The sequence below is a fragment of the Enoplosus armatus genome, chromosome 17 (assembly GCF_043641665.1).
Source record: "Enoplosus armatus isolate fEnoArm2 chromosome 17, fEnoArm2.hap1, whole genome shotgun sequence".
NCBI classification, from domain to species: Eukaryota; Metazoa; Chordata; class Actinopteri; order Centrarchiformes; family Enoplosidae; genus Enoplosus; species Enoplosus armatus.
The window spans coordinates 21930461-21948921 of record NC_092196.1 but is presented as its reverse complement, the minus strand read 5'-3'; the positions used below and the strand labels follow the sequence as shown (position 1 = coordinate 21948921).

At 40.4% G+C, this 18461-nt stretch overlaps 2 protein-coding genes across 3 annotated transcripts; one reads left to right on the top strand and one right to left on the bottom strand.

Annotated features, from left to right (window-relative positions):
• The first annotated feature begins 545 nt into the window (after nucleotides 1–545).
• Nucleotides 546–7151, top strand: syngr1a (synaptogyrin 1a). 2 transcript variants are annotated; one of them, XM_070923583.1, is made up of 4 exons: nucleotides 546–647; nucleotides 2108–2345; nucleotides 2712–2857; nucleotides 7026–7151. In XM_070923583.1, exons 1-4 carry the CDS (start codon nucleotides 546–548, stop codon nucleotides 7149–7151), a joined length of 612 nt encoding a protein of 203 aa, XP_070779684.1. The 2 variants fall into 2 exon arrangements, with proteins under 2 accessions (XP_070779684.1, XP_070779685.1); XM_070923584.1 differs by lacking the exon at nucleotides 7026–7151 and adding an exon at nucleotides 3181–3565.
• A 7651-nt stretch (nucleotides 7152–14802) lies between these two features.
• ifnphi2 (interferon phi 2) lies at nucleotides 14803–16258 on the bottom strand. Its single transcript, XM_070923952.1, has 5 exons — nucleotides 16130–16258; nucleotides 15736–15828; nucleotides 15441–15602; nucleotides 15264–15335; nucleotides 14803–14910 (listed from the first exon to the last, which is right to left on the bottom strand). Exons 1-5 carry the CDS (start codon nucleotides 16256–16258, stop codon nucleotides 14803–14805), a joined length of 564 nt encoding a protein of 187 aa, XP_070780053.1.
• Between the last annotated feature and the right edge of the window lie 2203 nt (nucleotides 16259–18461).

Below are 18461 nucleotides of genomic sequence, written 5' to 3'. Positions count from 1 at the left end.
ATGTAAAGTGGGGTTTTACACCCTACATTTAGCCTCTCAGGCAACATTATCTCTCAGGGAGTGTAACCCCACCCCCTCCACTGTGATTGGAGGACTTGAACCACTAACATAGAAAATGAAAAACAATAAAAACATGTGATTGGTGGAGCTGGTTGGAGGCAGACCACAGCCTGTGAGACACAGCTCAGGGTTTAAAAACCCACATCAGAGAGGGATGAGGAAGATTAGAGCAGATTACAGTTAATAACAGCAGAGAAGAAGAAGAGAGCGCAGAGACCAGTACAGGAACAGAGAATAACCAGGACTGACTGGACTAACTGGACTAACTGGACCAAACTGGACTAACTGGACCAACTGGATTAACTGGACCTAACTGGACCAACTGGACTACTGGACCAACTGGACTGGGACCTTTTCTGAGTAAAATCTAACTGGATTGAACTGGGAGGTGGAGGTGGAGGGTTAAAGTAGGCTGAGCTGGGCTGAACCGGTCCATACTGTTCCTTACTAGTCTGAGCTGGTCTGAGGAACAGGAAGTGGTCTGGATGGACGGTTTCCAGGCATACGGGGCAGGGAAGGCGGGCGGAGCTTTCGACCCTCTGACCTTCATCAGACAACCTCAGACTGTGGTGAGGATCCTCTGCTGGGTGAGTCTGATGATATAATGATGATGTCACAACATTTCAGTGCTTTGGCTGGTGTAAATTAATTAACAATCGTCACAAACGGACTCACCTGAGAGGTCACACAGGTGAGTCCATGTGTTCTGACTGGGAGGAGTTACATGTCACACCAGGAAGTGTCACAGTGACATTAATCCACTCATGTCTGTGTGTGTGTGTGTGTGTGTGTGTGTCATGAGACTGGTGTTAACATTCCTGAGGCTCAACACAAGACTCTTCAAACAAAACCTCACTGTTTAACACTGCTGCTGCTCTGATTGGACGGTTTACAGAGGAGACAGTGTGCTCTGATTGGTCGGGGGAGACTGTGAATGAAACAATGTTTTCATGTAAATTCATTCAAATTCAAATTTAAGTAAAAAAAAAGTAGAATAAAACATAATTAAATATATATTTATTTAATTCTGATTGGATATTACACACTGTGGCAAAAGCATGTACACTACATGGCCAAAAGTATGTGGACACCATGAACATACAGTCAGTGTCCAGTTTATTAGGAACACCTGCTCAACATGATAAATCCTTCAGTTTGTGTTGATTCAACGTTGTGATCATTTTGTTGAATTGTATTGTTTTATATCAACAGGTGTTTCTGTTATTTAGCCTAAACTAGTCAATATGAATGGGGTGGACAAAATGATAGAAACACCTGATGACAGAAGTCTAAGCAAGGTGATGGAGTGTGAACAGACCTGGATCATCTCCAGTTCAGTCCAACAGTCTGTGAACAGTCAGTGTGTCTGAAGCAGTGATTCTTACTTTAACCGTCACAAGCAGCATCCAGTTCAATTCGTACTCAAAGGTTCATAAGACAAGAAAAGAAAAGATAATCCCTTATTCATCCCTCAGCGGGGAAACTTGCATTGTTACAGCAGCATACAGGATAGTGCAATAGAGACATAAGTAGAAAAATCAAGATATAATAAATAAAAACAATAAAGACTGTTAAAAAAAGCTACTAAAAATAAAAAACAACTGTAATTTACAAATTCACAGAACAAAATAAAGAAAGGTAAGGGAATTATACTGTATTGCACATAGAGAGATGTAGATATTGCACCATTTGTTATATATTTAACTACATCTTCTCCTCCTTTAACTACTTCATAAACTACTATTTAACGATTCTATCAGTGAAAAACGTTTTAACGCAAGTTGTTTATTTAGCAGTTTATACAAGACAGAGAGCAGAAGAGATGAGTTTCACGTCTGTAACCAGGCGTCAAGAAAAGGAATCATTTTATTTTGAATCATCTTCAGGATTCTTGCTAAAGGGTTAAATGAAGAACTGGTCTGCACATGTCAGGTGAGCCCTGATGTAGACACCTGAGGGTCTACTCATGTTAGTATCTAGCCTCCTCTACTGAGAATCAATGTGTCTGTTAGCACTGAGCTAGCTGTTCTCTCCCCTCTGTTTCCAGCTCTTCTCCATTGTGATCCTCGGCTGCGTTGCTAACGAGGGTTACGTTAACCGTCCTGACGAGGTCGAGGAATTCTGCATCTTCAACCGCAATCAGTATGCCTGCAACTACGCTGTCGCCATGGGAACACTGTGTTTTCTCTGCAGCACCGGTTTCCTGGCGCTAGACATTTACTTTCCTCAGATCACCGGCGTGAAGGACAGAAAAAAGGCAGTCATGGCCGACATCGGGGTGTCAGGTGAGACTCCGCCTCCTCTGATTCTGTCATCTTTACCTGTCGGTGTGATTAATAACCACGTGTAACCTGTGTTCTCTGCAGCACTCTGGTTCACCTGTTGTGTGATTAATAACCATGTGTAACCTGTGTTCTCTGTAGCACTCTGGTTCACCTGTCATAAGATTAATAACCATGTGTAACCTGTGTTCTCTGCAGCGCTCTGGTTCACCTGTTGTGTGATTAATAAACGTGTGTAACCTGTGTTCTCTGCAGCACTCTGGTTCACCTGTCATAAGATTAATAACCATGTGTAACCTGTGTTCTCTGCAGCGCTCTGGTTCACCTGTCATAAGATTAATAACCATGTGTAACCTGTGTTCTCTGCAGCGCTGTGGACTCTGGTCTGGTTCGTGGGTTTCTGTTTTCTGGCCAATCAGTGGCAAGTTTCTAAAGAAGAAGACAACCCTCTGAATGAAGGAGCTGACGCTGCTAGAGCCGCCATCATCTTCTCCTTCTCCTCTGTCTTCACCTGGGTATGTACCTTAATCACCTGACAGAATAAGACTAAAGAGGCAGGAAGTATCAGGACACATTGTAGTACAAGGTACTTACAGCGTGTGTAATAATGATAATAATAATAATAATAATAATAATAATAATAATAATGATAATAATAGTAGTAATAATATTAATAATGAATGTATTTCTGACTAACAGCTCTTCTGTCTGCAGCCTCTGAACCTGAAAGAGAAACATTTAAAAACATCAAACACACATGTAACATGCATGATGCTGTTTTCTCCTCTGTGTGTTAATGTGTGTGCGTGTGTGTGTGTGTGATACGTTGTGTGTGCAGGGAGGTCTCACTCTGCTATCGGTGGAGCGTCTGAAGAGAGTCTCGTTTGAAGAAGAATACAACAAACTGTTCAGCCCGCCGCTCGCCTGAAACACACACACACACACACACACACACATCTAACGTCACCTCTTTCCTTCAGCCAATCAGAGACAAGTGTTCCTGTGCTTCCTGTTGCCTTGTCAGCTCATTCTGGACTCTGATTGGCTGCTCTAAGTGCCTGTCATCCAAAGTGCCTTCCTGTTGCCATAGTGATGTTTTCTTCCTCAGACGTGTCAGAGAGGATTTATAGACTTCATGTGATGTGTGCCAATATTATTAGTATTATTATTACTACAGTGATGTCATGATGTGTTAGATGATGTCATCATATATTGTGTTTAATGGCAATGACGTAATGATCTGTGATGAAATGTGAGACGAAGATTAAACATAATTAACTATAAGTCGTATATGAAGAGTTACTCTGCTGCTCCCTGCTGACACCATGATGTCACCATGTCCTCTGATTAATCTGACCCTTTTGATCGGTGCTCAGATATTAAATGAAAGACTTAGAAGTAAAAAGGATGTGTAGTGATTCGCCTCACCATAGGGACCAAAATTATGTAGCAATATTACTACTTTAAAATTAAAGATTTGCTCTCGTTTGAAAAAGGGGCACCACCTTCAAATTGAAGGAAATAAATAAACCAAATTAATCACTAAATTGATCAGTCTCGTCAGAAGGAATTGGAATTATTTTTGATACATACTTCTGTCTTCTGCTTCAAAGAAAAACACACTTCTTGATGCTAAATGAGGACATTTATTTATAGTTAAATGTCTAATAACTGAATAAATGAAAGATTAATAAAGAGTACATGTTAAAGAAAATAAACAGATGAATACATTACAGCATAAAAAGAAAAGTCAGACGAAGTTTTAATGAACCGAAGGGAAGCTGCAGCAGAGAAGAAGCTGCTGATCAATACTTGTTGGAATCACATGATCACATGAGGTACAGTGCATCCGGAAAGTATTCACGGCGCTTCACTTTTTCCACATTTTGTTATGTTACACCCTTATTCCAAAATGGATTAAATTAATTTTTTTCCTCAAAATTCTACACACAACACCCCATAATGACAATGTGAAAAAAGTTTTTTTGAAATTTTTGCAAATTTATTAAAAATAAAAAACTAAGAAATCACATGTACATAAGTATTCACAGCCTTTGCCATGAAGCTCAAAATTGAGCTCAGGTGCATCCTGTTTCCACTGATCATCCTTGAGATGTTTCTGCAGCTTAATTGGAGTCCACCTGTGGTAAATTCAGTTGATTGGACATGATTTGGAAAGGCACACACCTGTCTATATAAGGTCCCACAGTTGACAGTGCATGTCAGAGCACAAACCAAGCATGAAGTCAAAGGAATTGTCTGTAGACCTCCGAGACAGGATTGTCTCGAGGCACAAATCTGGGGAAGGTTACAGAAAAATTTCTGCTGCTTTGAAGGTCCCAATGAGCACAGTGGCCTCCATCATCCGTAAGTGGAAGAAGTTCGGAACCACCAGGACTCTTCCTAGAGCTGGCCGGCCATCTAAACTGAGTAATCGGGGGAGAAGGTCCGGGAGGTGACCAAGAACCCGATGGTCACTCTGTCAGAGCTCCAGAGTTCCTCTGTGGAGAGAGGAGAACCTTCCAGAAGGACAATCATCTCTGCAGCAATCCACCAATCAGGCCTGTATGGTAGAGTGGCCAGACGGAAGCCACTCCTTAGTAAAAGGCACATAGCAGCCCGCCTGGAGTTTGCCAAAAGGCACCTGAAGGACTCTCAGACCATGAGAAACAAAATTCTCTGGTCTGATGAGACAAAGATTGAACTCTTTGGTGTGAATGCCAGGCGTCACGTTTGGAGGAAACCAGGCACCGCTCATCACCAGGCCAATACCATCCCTACAGTGAAGCATGGTGGTGGCAGCATCATGCTGTGGGGATGTTTTTCAGCGGCAGGAACTGGGAGACTAGTCAGGATAGAGGGAAAGATGAATGCAGCAAAGTACAGAGACATCCTGGATGAAAACCTGCTCCAGAGCGCTCTTGACCTCAGACTGGGGCGACGGTTTATCTTTCAGCAGGACAACGACCCTAAGCACACAGCCAAGATATCAAAGGAGTGGCTTCAGGACAACTCTGTGAATGTCCTTGAGTGGCCCAGCCAGAGCCCAGACTTGAATCCGATTGAACATCTCTGGAGAGATCTGAAAATGGCTGTGCACCGACGCTTCCCATCCAACCTGATGGAGCTTGAGAGGTGCTGCAAAGAGGAATGGGTGAAACTGCCCAAAGATAGGTGTGCCAAGCTTGTGGCATCATATTCAAAAAGACTTGAGGCTGTAATTGCTGCCAAAGGTGCATCAACAAAGTATTGAGCAAAGGCTGTGAATACTTATGTACATGTGATTTCTCAGGTTTTTTATTTTTAATAAATTTGCAAAAATCTCAAAAAAACTTTTTTCACGTTGTCATTATGGGGTGTTGTGTGTAGAATTTTGAGGAAAAAAATGAATTTAATCCATTTTGGTATAAGGCTGCAACATAACAAAATGTGGAAAAAGTGAAGCGCTGTGAATACTTTCCGGATGCACTGTATGTTCAGAGCAGGAACAGCCAATCAGAGACCAGGATTCAACCTGTATAATTAATTCTTTTCAAAGAAATCAGTGTAGTAGTATTTCTTTTCAGAGCAGTTACTCTTCTTATTCTTAACTGTGACACACAAAGTCATTGAATGACGACCCTGATGAGTATTTAACCGGCTGGACTGAAAAATGCAAGCAATAAAATGTATGTATGTAAATGTATGTATGTAAAGTGGTTTCATCACACTGCTTTTTGTGTTTTTTTTATAGTGAAAATCTGAAACGTGAGTGAAAGATTTGAACTGCTTTCTCAGCTCGTCTCTACGTGATTTATAAATAAAGTTATGTTATCCAAAGCTGGATCACCAACCAGGCAAAGTGGGCAAGACCCAGAGGGACCCAAAAGGCTCCTGGTTCACTTTAGATCTACTGAAACATCAGCTGAGATCTCATTACTAACAGAGAGCTAATATTTTTGCATGTTTATATTAGACAGTGTGTTTTCTTTCCAATAATAAACACACAGAAAACATGAGGCAAAGTATTTTTATATACATTATATTATTATTAGTATATTATATATTCCAGCAGAGGACTGGGCTGCTGCTAACCACTATTTTTATACTCTATTTATTAGTATGACATTTCTTTACTTATTAATCAATGAATCATTTAGGGTATAAAATGTTGGAAAATAGTAAAAAAAAAAAAAAAAAAAAAAAAAAAAAAAAGCATCTCAATTGTCCAAAGCCCATATTTCAATGTCAGTCAAAAATGTAACCATAAAAAGATATTCAGTTTGATATGATAGATATATATGAGAGACTGGAACTTGTGTATTTTTGCCACTTTTGCTCATAAAAGGACTTAAATGATTTATCAGTACATCAAAATGAATTGCCAATTAATCGACTCCCCATTTCAGCTCCGGAGTAAGGTGTCTGAAACTGCCATCTGTAGGGGGGTCCAACAACACAGTTTTGGATAAATGGAATAAATAAATGAATAAAAGCATGCAACAAAAAGAAAACAGATTTTAATAGAGTTTTAAAAGAGGACAGTGAGGCAGCTTGTCTGAGTACGAGCAGGGTGAGAAGGTCCATAATGTAAGAAGGGGATTTAAAAACAAGCAATAAAATGTTAAAATCAATTCTGAACGTAACCAGTGCAATGTCACTGTTGATAAAGTTTGATCATTTGAATCATCTGTGTGTCTGCAGGCTCTCCAGTGTCTGCTGGCCGTCCACAGGTTTAAACTGGGAGCTGATTCTGTCACATTCAATCAGGAGTATGTCGACCCCAACCAACAGGAAGCTCTAGAGGAGGCCCCGCCCACTGAGGACTAGAGGGGTGGGGCTTAAACACAGATGGACTCCCATAGTTTGAGTTGTTTATATTCAGTCGCCATTGTACGTTCATGGACTCGTCTTCGACTCAGACTACAGCAACATGGACGAATGCTTCAACACATAAAACAACATGTGACACAGAATTAAAACACCACAGTCTGATGATGACGCTTCACCAGGGGGCTTGTTCTCTCTGGCAGCAGCCAATCACAGGCCAGAACATAAAAATAAGTGTACACTCTTTAAAGTTTTATTTTTATCTTTATTGTGGTTCTTGTTTGATGGATCAACAAATAAGAACCACTTTATCCCAAAAATGATATCTTGTCAGCAACAGAAGCTCACAAGCCAAGTGATGCTTGCTTGTTGGCAATGAAGGTTAAAAAGCCAGTTAGCTAACTGAACAGTTTTAAATCACCAGAGACATTCATTCATTCAATTCAAAGCTTTATTTCAGACTCAGGGTCCAGATAGAAGACAGAACAATTAACATATTATCCATAATTCAGCTACTGAGCTATCACTTACCAGCTCTGTCGCTAATTTTAGCCACCATTAAAAATTGGCGTATGGCACTGCTGTAGTGCCTTCCTGCCAACAGAATAAAAATATTTATTATTAGTATTTATTGAGTTATGTGTGTTTATTCACTGATCAACCATCTGTGTTTCCTGTTTCCTACAGTAAAATCACTATCACAATAAAATAACCTTCATAATAAAAGTGTGAAAATAAATACTCTTCAGACAAAGTTCATTTTTAGACAAAGGTGATAAACAATAAGAACAGAGACTTTTTTCTGAACGTTCTGCCTCTGTTTTTGTTTTCAGAAAGTGGTCATAAAATATATTTTGAAAATGTGTTACAGCGCCACCTGTTGTTGGATTTGCATCAAACTCAGTACAGCTAATCCTGATTAGATTCTAGATGTGTGTATTAAATGCATTTTTTTGTAGAATCACATGCTGAGTTAGAAGGTTTTCCAAAACTTAAAAAGTGTGTCATGTGACAAGAACAGCTACTGTATGTTAATGTAACTGCTAATGCTAACTGCTATCGTTTTATAATTTGACACTATTCAGTTTGGTCACCTGAAATCATAAACTGGATTCTGATTGGCTGGAGCTTCATGATCATCTCTATAACAGCTGGAACAGATGGGGCTCGTCCTGCTGGTCGGAGGACTAAACTAACCTTTATTTACAGTTTGACAAATGACAAAATGTTTACTTAAAAACACACACTGTGAAGTGAATGGCACTGCAGCTGTAGTTTTAATTTGTGGTGTTTCATGTGTCTCTGTGGTTTGTCTGGTCAATAAAAATCTGACGTCAGTTTGGTTTCTTCACAGAAACAAGATAAAACTCACCAAAACCATCTCTAAATAAAAATTGCAATAGTATATATTCAACTTGAGTTGAATGGCAGGGCGTTGCAGAGTGTTGTGTGGAGACAGAAAATATTTGGACACAACTCTTCAAGTTTTTTTTAAAGAAATCTGACAAAACTCAACTTTACAACAAATATAAACGAAAACAAAGGAGGTCTTGAAACTAGGATTTGACTCTTTAAATTGTTCATTCCTGTTTAACTTCACAAACCTACCAATCAGTAAGAAGTTCAGGACTGACACCAGCGTCCTGTCAACATTCAACACATTTAACCGTCGGTCACATTCTTGATTCATACAAGACAAAGAAAATAAGACTAATTATAAAAACTGATGAGCATCTTTCATTTCATGCAGCAGGTTGTCTCAGTCTGTGTCTCCGTCACTCCTTCATTGCCATTTTCTGAATTTAAATGACAGATTGTGTCTTTACAATGATTCACCACAGAAGTCATTTTAATGATTTTGTTTTGTTCTGATTCTGATATTGAGAGTTGATCAGACAGTCTGTTCACCTTGTTTTTCACCACTTAAATGCAGGTCGAGTCACAACTGGATTTACAACAGAATAAATGAACAGATGAAGGAATGATTTATCTCAGCTGTATTTCTGGATTAACTGTAGTTTCGTCTGTGAGTCAGACTGAGTCAAACTTTATGACTTAAAGCTGCAGGTTGAATCTGAGTCACTTTGTTTACAGTCTGAATGTGTCTGAAGGGAAAGTGAAAGTCAAACATTGACCTGGTTTGGCTCATTAATAATCTGACAATGTCTACAGGAGCTGAAACATGAGGCAGCGTTAATAACAACAGGAGCTGAAACATGACGCAGTGCGTTAATAACAACAGGAGATGAAGCATGACGCAGCGTTAATAACAACATCTACATGAGCTGAAACGTGGCGCAGCGTTAACAACAACATCTACAGGAGCTGAAACATGACGCAGCGTTAACAACGTCTACAGGAGCTGAAACATGACGCAGCGTTAATAACAACAGGAGCTGAAACATGACGCAGCGTTAACAACAACATCTACAGGAGCTGAAACATGACACAGCGTTAATAACAACAGGAGCTGAAACATGACGAAGCGTTAACAACAACATCTACAGGAGCTGAAACATGACGCAGTGTTAATAACAACAGGAGCTGAAACATGATGCAGTGTTAATAACAACATCTACAGGAGCTGAAACATGACGCAGTGTTAATAACAACAGGAGCTGAAACATGACACAGCATTAACAACAACATCTACAGGAGCTGAAACATGACGCAGTGTTAATAACAACAGGAGCTGAAACATGACGAAGCGTTAACAACAACATCTACAGGAGTTGAAACATGACGCAGCGTTACCAAGAACAGGAGCTGAGACATGAGGCAGCATTAATAACAACAGCTACAGGAGCTGAAACATGACGCAGCGTTAACAATAACATCTAAAGGAGCTGAAACATGACACAGTGTTAATAACAACAGGAGCAGAAACATGACACAGTGTTAACAACAACATCTACAGGAGCTGAAACATGATGCAGTGTTAATAACAACAGGAGCTGAAACATGACGTAGCGTTAATGACAGGAGCTGAAACATGACACAGCATTAATAACAACAGGAGTTGAAACATGACGCAGCATTAACAACAACATCTACAGGAGCTGAAACATGACGCAGTGTTAATAACAACAGGAGCTGAAACCTGACGAAGCGTTAACAACAACAACATCTACAGGAGTTGAAAAATGACGCAGCGTTAACAACAACAGGAGCTGAGACATGACGCAGCATTAATAACAACATCTACAGGAGCTGAAACATGACGCAGCATTAACAACAACATCTAAAGGAGCTGAAACATGACGCAGCGTTAATAACAGGAGCTGAAACATGACGCAGCGTTAATAACAACAGGAGCTGAAACATGACGCAGCGTTAACAACAACATCTAAAGGAGCTGAAACATGACGCAGCGTTAATAACAGGAGCTGAAACATGACGTAGCGTTAACAACAACATCTAAAGGAGCTGAAACATGACGCAGCGTTAATAACAACAGGAGCTGAAACATGAAGCAGCGTTAACATTATCATCATTCTTTCATTATCGTCATTAATAAAAACTTAATAATAATTAAGACCACTACTGCTATAGGCCAAAACAATAGGAAAATTAAGTGTGGACTGTTAAATATCAGATCTCTGTCGTCTAAAGCTGTATTAGTAAACCAGCTAATATCAGATAATCATATTGATCTACTGTGTCTGACAGAAATCTGGCTGTGTCATGAAGAGTATGCCAGCCTGAATGAATCCACTCCGCCCAGTCATACTAATACTCACATGGAGTTGCAGTCATTTTTGACTCAAGCCTGTTGATGAACTCTAGGGTTAGGGTTAGCAATCAGTGCAGAAACTTGAAAGGAAATGGTGCTCCACCAAACTGGAGGAATCACATTTAATTTGGCAAGATAGTCTTAGAACTTATAGGAAGGTCCTCTGTAAAGCCAGAGCAGCCTATTACTCAACATTAATAGAAGAGAACAAGAACAACCCCAGGTTTCTCTTCAGCACTGTAGCCAGGCTGACAGAGAGTCACAGCTCTATGGAGCCATGTATTCCTATAACCCTCAGCAGTAATGATTTCATGAGCTTCTTTAATGATAAAATTCTAACTATTAGAGACAGAATTGATCACCTCCTGTCTTCAGGTAGTACCTTACCTTCAAACACAGGAATCTCAGAAACAGCTGTAAAACCTGATGTATATTTAGATTGCTTTTCTCCCATTGACCTTCACCAAATTACTAAAACCATTTCTTCATTTAAGCCATCAACTTGTCTCTTAGACCCCATCCCAACTTGGCTGCTTAAAGAGGTTTTACCTTTAGTCAGCACTTCTTTACTAGACATGATCAATCTGTCTTTATTAACAGGCTACGTACCACAGTCCTTTAAAGTAGCTGTAATTAAACCTCTTCTTAAAAAGCCCACTCTTGATCCAGAGGTTTTAGCCAACTATAGACCTATATCTAACCTTCCCTTTCTCTCCAAGATTCTTGAGAAAGCAGTCGCCAACCAGCTGTGTGACTTTCTACATGACAATAAGTTGCTTGAGGACTTTCAGTCAGGTTTCAGAGCTCATCATAGCACAGAGACAGCACTGGTGAAAGTTACAAATGACCTTCTAACTGCATCAGACAAGGGACTTGTCTCTATACTTGTTTTGTTAGATCTTAGTGCTGCATTCGACATCACTGACCATCATATCCTATTACAGAGACTGGAACATTTAATTGGCATCAAAGGAACCGCACTAAGCTGGTTTAAGTCGTATTTATCAGATCGATCTCAGTTTGTACATGTTAACGATGAATCCTCCATGTACGCCAAAGTCAGTCATGGAGTTCCACAAGGTTCTGTGCATGGACCAATACTATTCACCTTATATATGCTTCCTTTAGGGGATATTATTAGAAAACACTAATTTTTCATTGCTATGCGGATGATACCCAGCTATATTTATCGATCAAGCCAGAAGAACCCCATCAGTTAGCCAAGCTCCAAGCATGCCTTAAGGACATAAAGACCTGGATGACCTGTAATTATCTGATGTTGAACTCAAGACAGAAGTTATTGTTCTTGGCCCTGAACACCTCAGAAACACAGTATCTAAGGATATTGTTACCCTAGATGGCATTGCCCTGGCCTCCAGCGCCACCGTGAGGAATCTCGGAGTTGTCTTTGACCAGGACATGTCCTTTAACTCCCACGTTAAACAAACTTCAAGGACTGCCTTCTTTCACCTCCGTAACATTGCAAAAATCAGGAAGATCCTGTCTCAAACAGATGCAGAAAAATTAGTCCATGCATTTGTCACGTATAGGCTGGATTATTGCAATTTCTTATTATCATGCTGTCCCGATAAGTCCCTGAGGACTCTCCAGCTGATCCAGAATGCTGCAGCACGTGTACTGACAGGAACCAGGAAAAGAGATCATATTTCTCCTGTGTTAGCTTCGCTGCACTGGCTCCCTGTAAAATCTAGAATAGAGTTTAAAATCCTTCTCCTGACTTACAAAGCTCTTACTGGTCAGGCACCATCATATCTTAAAGAGCTCATAGTACCCTGTTACCCCACTAGAGCACTGCGATCCCAGAATGCAGGATTGCTTGTGGTTCCTAGAGTCTCCAAAAGCAGAACAGGAGCCAGAGCCTTCAGCTATCAAGCTCCTCTCCTGTGGAATCGGCTCCCAGTTTGGGTCCAGGAGGCAGACACACTCTCTACTTTTAAGAGTAGGCTTAAAACTTTGCTTTTTGAAAACGCTTATAGTTAAGGGCTGGCTCAGGCCTGCCTGGACCAGCCCCCTAGTTATGCTGCTATAGGCCTAGACTGCTGGGGGACTTCCCATGATGCACTGAGCTTTCCTCCTCTCCCTCTTCATCTTTGCACATTCATCACAGTCCAATGCATGTTACTAACTTTATTTCTTCCCCGGAGTTTCTTTGTGCTTTCTCGTCTCGCAGGTTGCTGTGGATCGTGGTCCTGGTACGCCTGGGTGCTGCTGCCATGGGTCTGCCCGACTCTCATCACTACAGTTATTATGTTTAGTCATAGTTCTGTTACTATTAAAGCTGCTATTATTAATCTCAGCTATTATTACAGCTGTAACTACTATTATCAGTCATATTTCCAGTATTATTATAATTATAGCTGCTATTTCTACTGCTAGTGCTGCCATACATCTCTGCCTGTCTGTCTGTTTGTCTCTTTCTGTCTGTCTGTCTGTCTCTGTCTGTCTGTCTCTCTCTCTCTCTCAAACCCAACCGGTCAAAGCAGATGACCGCCCACCTGGAGTCTGGTTCTGCTCGAGGTTTCTGCCTCTTAAAAGGAAGTTTTTTCTTGCCACTGTCGCCAAAGTGCTTCTCATGGTGGGAACTGTTGGGTCTCTGTAATAACATTATAAAGAGTCGGTCTAGACCTGCTCTATTTTGTAAAGTGTCATGAGATGACTTTTGTTGTGATTTGGCGCTATATAAATAAAATTGAATTGAATTGAATTGAATTAACAAGAACATGGTCAACGAGACTTGCACAAATCTCATCAGAAAGTATTTATCTCCTTGCCCTTCCCCTTCCTCCTCCTCCTCCCCTCCCTTCAGGTCAAAACAAGTGGACTGGACACAGCCCTGTTATCTATCAATCCTGAGGTTCGACTCTTGTCTCTTGTGTGTTAATTGGGTTCCAGCTGTGGTGACTTGAGTTAATGATATTCTAAATGAGCACATGGTGATTTCTACATGAAGTGATTTAAAAAGTCGTGTTTATAGTGTGGTGTCATGGTTTGGGATGTTTAGACCAGTTAGAGATCGAGGAAAACTGTAGTACAAATGTGCATGTGTCCTGGGCATGTACTGTACCCTGTTTACCATGGTGACCTGTCTAGGTTACCATGGTGATCTACCCCAGTTAAAAGTGATCCAGCTTGGTGATACCAGAGAACCTGAGTTAAGCCCAAAGAGAGCTGATAACTCTGACAAACTGATTTCTCTTCATGGTTCAGACTTTTTTCTAAGAAATAAACAATCCTAACTAACTCTAACCCCCCCCGATATTTACACTGCAACCCTAGCCCAGACAGGCTGAGTCCGGCCCTGGATATCAACTGAACACACAGATATCTTAAAACTCAAAGTGATAACAAGTATAAATGATATAAATCAGAGCTCTCAGGTTTAATAATGAACCTCTAATAAACACAAAGTGACTCAGTGTGAATTTACTCATCATGAATGTTTCTGATGTGAAGCTGCAGACAATTAAACAAAAATAGAATCATCAGTGAGTCACTGCAGAGCTGAGTCAGCATGTCAATTTACTGTGTGTGTGTGTGTGTTAAAGTGGAGTTCAAACTGAGAAAAAGAGTTTTCTTGATGCTTTAATAATTAAAATAAACACTGAGACAACAGAAACAGAAAGATAAATAGAACAACAGAATTACAGTAAAAAGATCATATAATAATTATAAAGTATAAATAACAAAATAAGACATGGAAAATATAAATATATGAAATAAATATTTAAAAAATGGTCTTAATAAATAGATAAATAATTAGATAAATAGATAAATAATTAGATAAATGGGTCAAATAAATAAATACTGTCGGGTAAATAGCCTCTGTCGTCATAAGTGAGCGTGGTTTCAGTCACCAGTGGGCGTGGTCTCAGTCGTCAGTGGGTGTGGTCTCAGTCGTCAGTGGGCGTTTCTCCAGGTGAAACAAGTGTCGTGTTTCTGCAGGGCGGACTTTAGGACCCAGAGCAGATCTCTCCTCAGAGCCATCCAACCACAGGCAGCGCTTTCCTGAGTGACACACAGAGAGACCCACCCCCTCAGTTCTGATCGATCCACACACTTCCAACAATCTCTGCAAACATTTCAGAACTGAAACCCTGATATATTAGACTAATACAATATATTAGACTGATACAATGTATTAGACTAATATAATATATTAGACTATTACAATATATTAGACTGATATAATACATTAGACTGATACAATATATTAGACTAATATAATATATTAGACTGATATAATACATTAGACTGATACAATATATTAGACTAATACAATATATTAGACTGATATAATACATATGTTTTGTAGAAAAACATTTGTGCGTCTGGTTCAGTGTTTGTGTTTGTGAGTTTACCGGCTGCTGCAGAACTGCTGTCACATTACTGAAGTAGGAAGATAAAACACCTGCACCATCACCACTGGACAACTGGAGAGAGAGACAGGTCAGAGAGAGAGACAGGAAGGACAGGAGGTCAAATGGGGCCCAGGATATCTGACAGACAGGCAGGTGTTCAGACAGACAGGTACTCACACAGCTTCCCTCCTCCACCAGTCGGTCTTGCAGGTTTTGGAAGTGTTCGAGTTTCTGATCGTCCCAGGTGACTCCGCCCTCTCCAACAGGTAACTCATTATTTTCAAAAATGAATCCCGCCTCCTTCAGTGACTCATACACCACCCGTAATGCTCGCCGGCACTGCAGGGACCAATCAGAGGTCAGTATTTTTCAACCAGCAGGTCCAGAGTTTGAAAGGTTTTTAAACAAACTGTTTCAACATAAAAGAAGCTCTGTGATTGGCTGAGAGGCTAACATGAGGTCAGAAGATTACCTGAGGGTGACTGGCTGTGGCAGCAGGAAAGGCGGAGACTGGAAAGGAGATGTTGGTGTTATACGGCAGGCAGGGGACAGGAAACGGCCCCCCCTACAGGACAGACGGGAAGCGGTCCAAACTTTATCAACAACTGACCTGCTAGCAGCTAATGCTAAGCTACACATAGAAAGATACTGACCCAGCTAACATCAGCTACTGCTAAGCTACACATAGAAAGATACTGACTGGCTAGCATCAGTTAATGCTAAGCTACATATTGACATTTTCTGAAGTGAACATGTACTTGCTGTTGAAAATGTGGCATTGAAATAGTTTAAATACTGAGTTGAATATTCAATTGAAGTGTCAGCTGATGTGTGACAGCGTTCTGTCTAAAGGTCAAAGGTCGTACCAGGTCTCTGAGCAGGTGGTGGGCCGACTGGACCAGGTGTCCCTGCAGCTGACAGGTAGGCATGGCAACCACCATCAGCTGAAGGCTGCAGACTTGCAGGAGGACAAGGAGGACTGAAGAGAGCGTCATGGTTCTGGTTCTGATGGTTTTTGTTTCAGGTGATCTTCAGCTAGTCCTGGTTTTTCAGCTGGTCTTAAGCAGGTCCTGGTTCTGGTTTTCAGACCTCAGTTTTAGTTGAAGACGTTCTGAGTTTTAAAAAGCTTCACCTGAAGCAGGTACTGGTTCTTTGGCGGGTCCTAGTCTTGGTCCTTCAGGTGATCTTGGTCCTGGTTCTGGTCCTGGTCCTGTTACTGGTCCGGTCTGAGCTGGACTGAGATGCTTCACGTGTGCTATGTGAGCAGGCAGCCTCAAGTGAGTTCAGGTAACCTGGAAGAAAGAGCAGCAGATTGGCTGGCTGTCAGGACTGATCAGCCAATCAGAGGCCGTCTACCTGCGTGAGTCATCAAACCACAGCAAGTCTGATCCAAACCACAGTAGCTGAGACCTGAACCAGCAGACATGTTCTCTGCCAGGTGAGTCACTGCAGGTTCATTCAGATACACAAACCTTTCAGTATGACTTATTTTGATCGACACAAAGTTTAATTGTTCCAGAATCACAGCTGGGAGAATATCTGCAGAGATGTGACGACGTCGCCCGCCTGATGAGCCAATCAAAGAAGGTTATGATATAAAACTTTTTGTTTCTGTCAAATAGTTTCAGACTTACGACTGAATTTCTTCTGTTTATCTTCAAATGTTTAAAATCAATAGAAGCTGTTTAATGGTGATCTATACATATATTATTTCTAATGCATTAATTAGGCATAATGTACTGCAATATGTAATAAACTAATACCACCACCACTAATTTAAGAATTATTTAACAAGGTTTGACCTCAGGAAGGCGCAGCAGGCAGCAGAACTGTGTACAATTTCTTCACAAAATAAAAGGCTGATCATAGCTTTAATTTAGCCCCTCTCCCGTTTTATTTTACTTATTTAACTATTTTAAACCATCCCAAATCTTTGTCCTGTTGTTGGTGTTCAGTTCATGTTTGTTACTTCCTCCTTAAACGTTTATTAAAAGACCACAAAAACCACAGATACTCAGAATCTGAGTTGAGCTGCGACCTTCACGAACAGCTTCTGTAGGCTGGTTGAGTTCTGGACCACGAACACACTGAACTAACGACTGAAGAAACGATCTTTGACGTGAACATAGTGAGTCATGATCTCCACTTGATGTTTTCAATTGTTTTCAGCTAACTAATATTAATGACATTTTTAAATTCAGAAAACCAAGCAAACAAGTAACGTAATAAAAACACAAAGTACACTTTGTAGTGTGACAGTCTACTAAATGTAGTGACGAAACAAGTGTTTCCATTGGTCGACCGTCGACATCTGCTCATCACAGATGAACAGCGATGAACTCTGACCTTCGTGAGGTGGAAACTGTTGGTTGTAATAAGACAAACTTATTTCCCATCAGCAACTTTTCCAGATCGACGGCGGTCAGAAACACCGAGCGTCAGAGCCGAGGTGGAAATCTGTCAAGTTTCATTTCAACTACCAGCAGAGAATAAAGCTGACATTCAAACATTAGGTTATGAATTCATGCAAAGTTTCACCAATAATGAAAATGAGTGAAAGTGAAAAGCTGCGTGTGAGTCAAACAGATCAGTGATTCCCAAACAGTTGAACAGCAGGACTCTTCAGAGTTCTGACTGTCTGAAACGAAACTTCAGCTCGTCGTCGTTTCTATTAGCTGACAAATGTTTCCACCTCTGACCGCTGAGGAAACTCGACTCGTGGAAATCATGTTCAGTTATTACGGTAGCTGTGAGCTGTCGTCATCCGTCGATATGTGACGTTTATGTAATGATTATATTAACTAACGTTTATTTGTTATGTGTGAAAACTTAAATATAAAAATGTAGAGTGAAATACTTTGATCATATTTCAACTCAGAAAATGAATGTTGCGTCGAAGAAGTTCAGGTGATGAAAGTCCTGGAAGGTCAGTGAGAAGTTTGAAGCTGAAGAGAATTAACTGTCTGATTGTACCACACTGTGCAAATACTTTAAAAAACAAAAACAAAAAAACTACTCTAATAATAATAATAATAATTGTTCTACTATTATATATTCTGTCGTTAGATTATTCTTCCTCATTAATGTGAAGCAGGATGTTACTGTTGGAGTTGAGGTGGAGCTCATTCTGAACTATCAGCTAATGATTATTAGTTCATTGTGGATGAATCAGCTGATTATTTTCTCCATTAATGGATC

Excerpts from the sequence above, each read along its gene's own strand:
- ifnphi2 (XM_070923952.1), bottom strand. The coding sequence starts at position 16,258 with ATGACGCTCTCTTCAGTCCTCCTTGTCCTCCTGCAAGTCTGCAGCCTT. Across the intron at positions 15,829-16,129 it reads ACCACCTGCTCAGAGACCTG|GGGGGGCCGTTTCCTGTCCC; the intron begins GTACGACCTTTG and ends TCTGTCCTGTAG. Across the intron at positions 15,603-15,735 it reads CCACAGCCAGTCACCCTCAG|TGCCGGCGAGCATTACGGGT; the intron begins GTAATCTTCTGA and ends TGGTCCCTGCAG.
- syngr1a (XM_070923583.1), top strand. The coding sequence starts at position 546 with ATGGACGGTTTCCAGGCATACGGGGCAGGGAAGGCGGGCGGAGCTTTC. Across the intron at positions 648-2,107 it reads TGGTGAGGATCCTCTGCTGG|CTCTTCTCCATTGTGATCCT; the intron begins GTGAGTCTGATG and ends CTCTGTTTCCAG. Across the intron at positions 2,858-7,025 it reads TCTCCTCTGTCTTCACCTGG|GCTCTCCAGTGTCTGCTGGC; the intron begins GTATGTACCTTA and ends GTGTGTCTGCAG.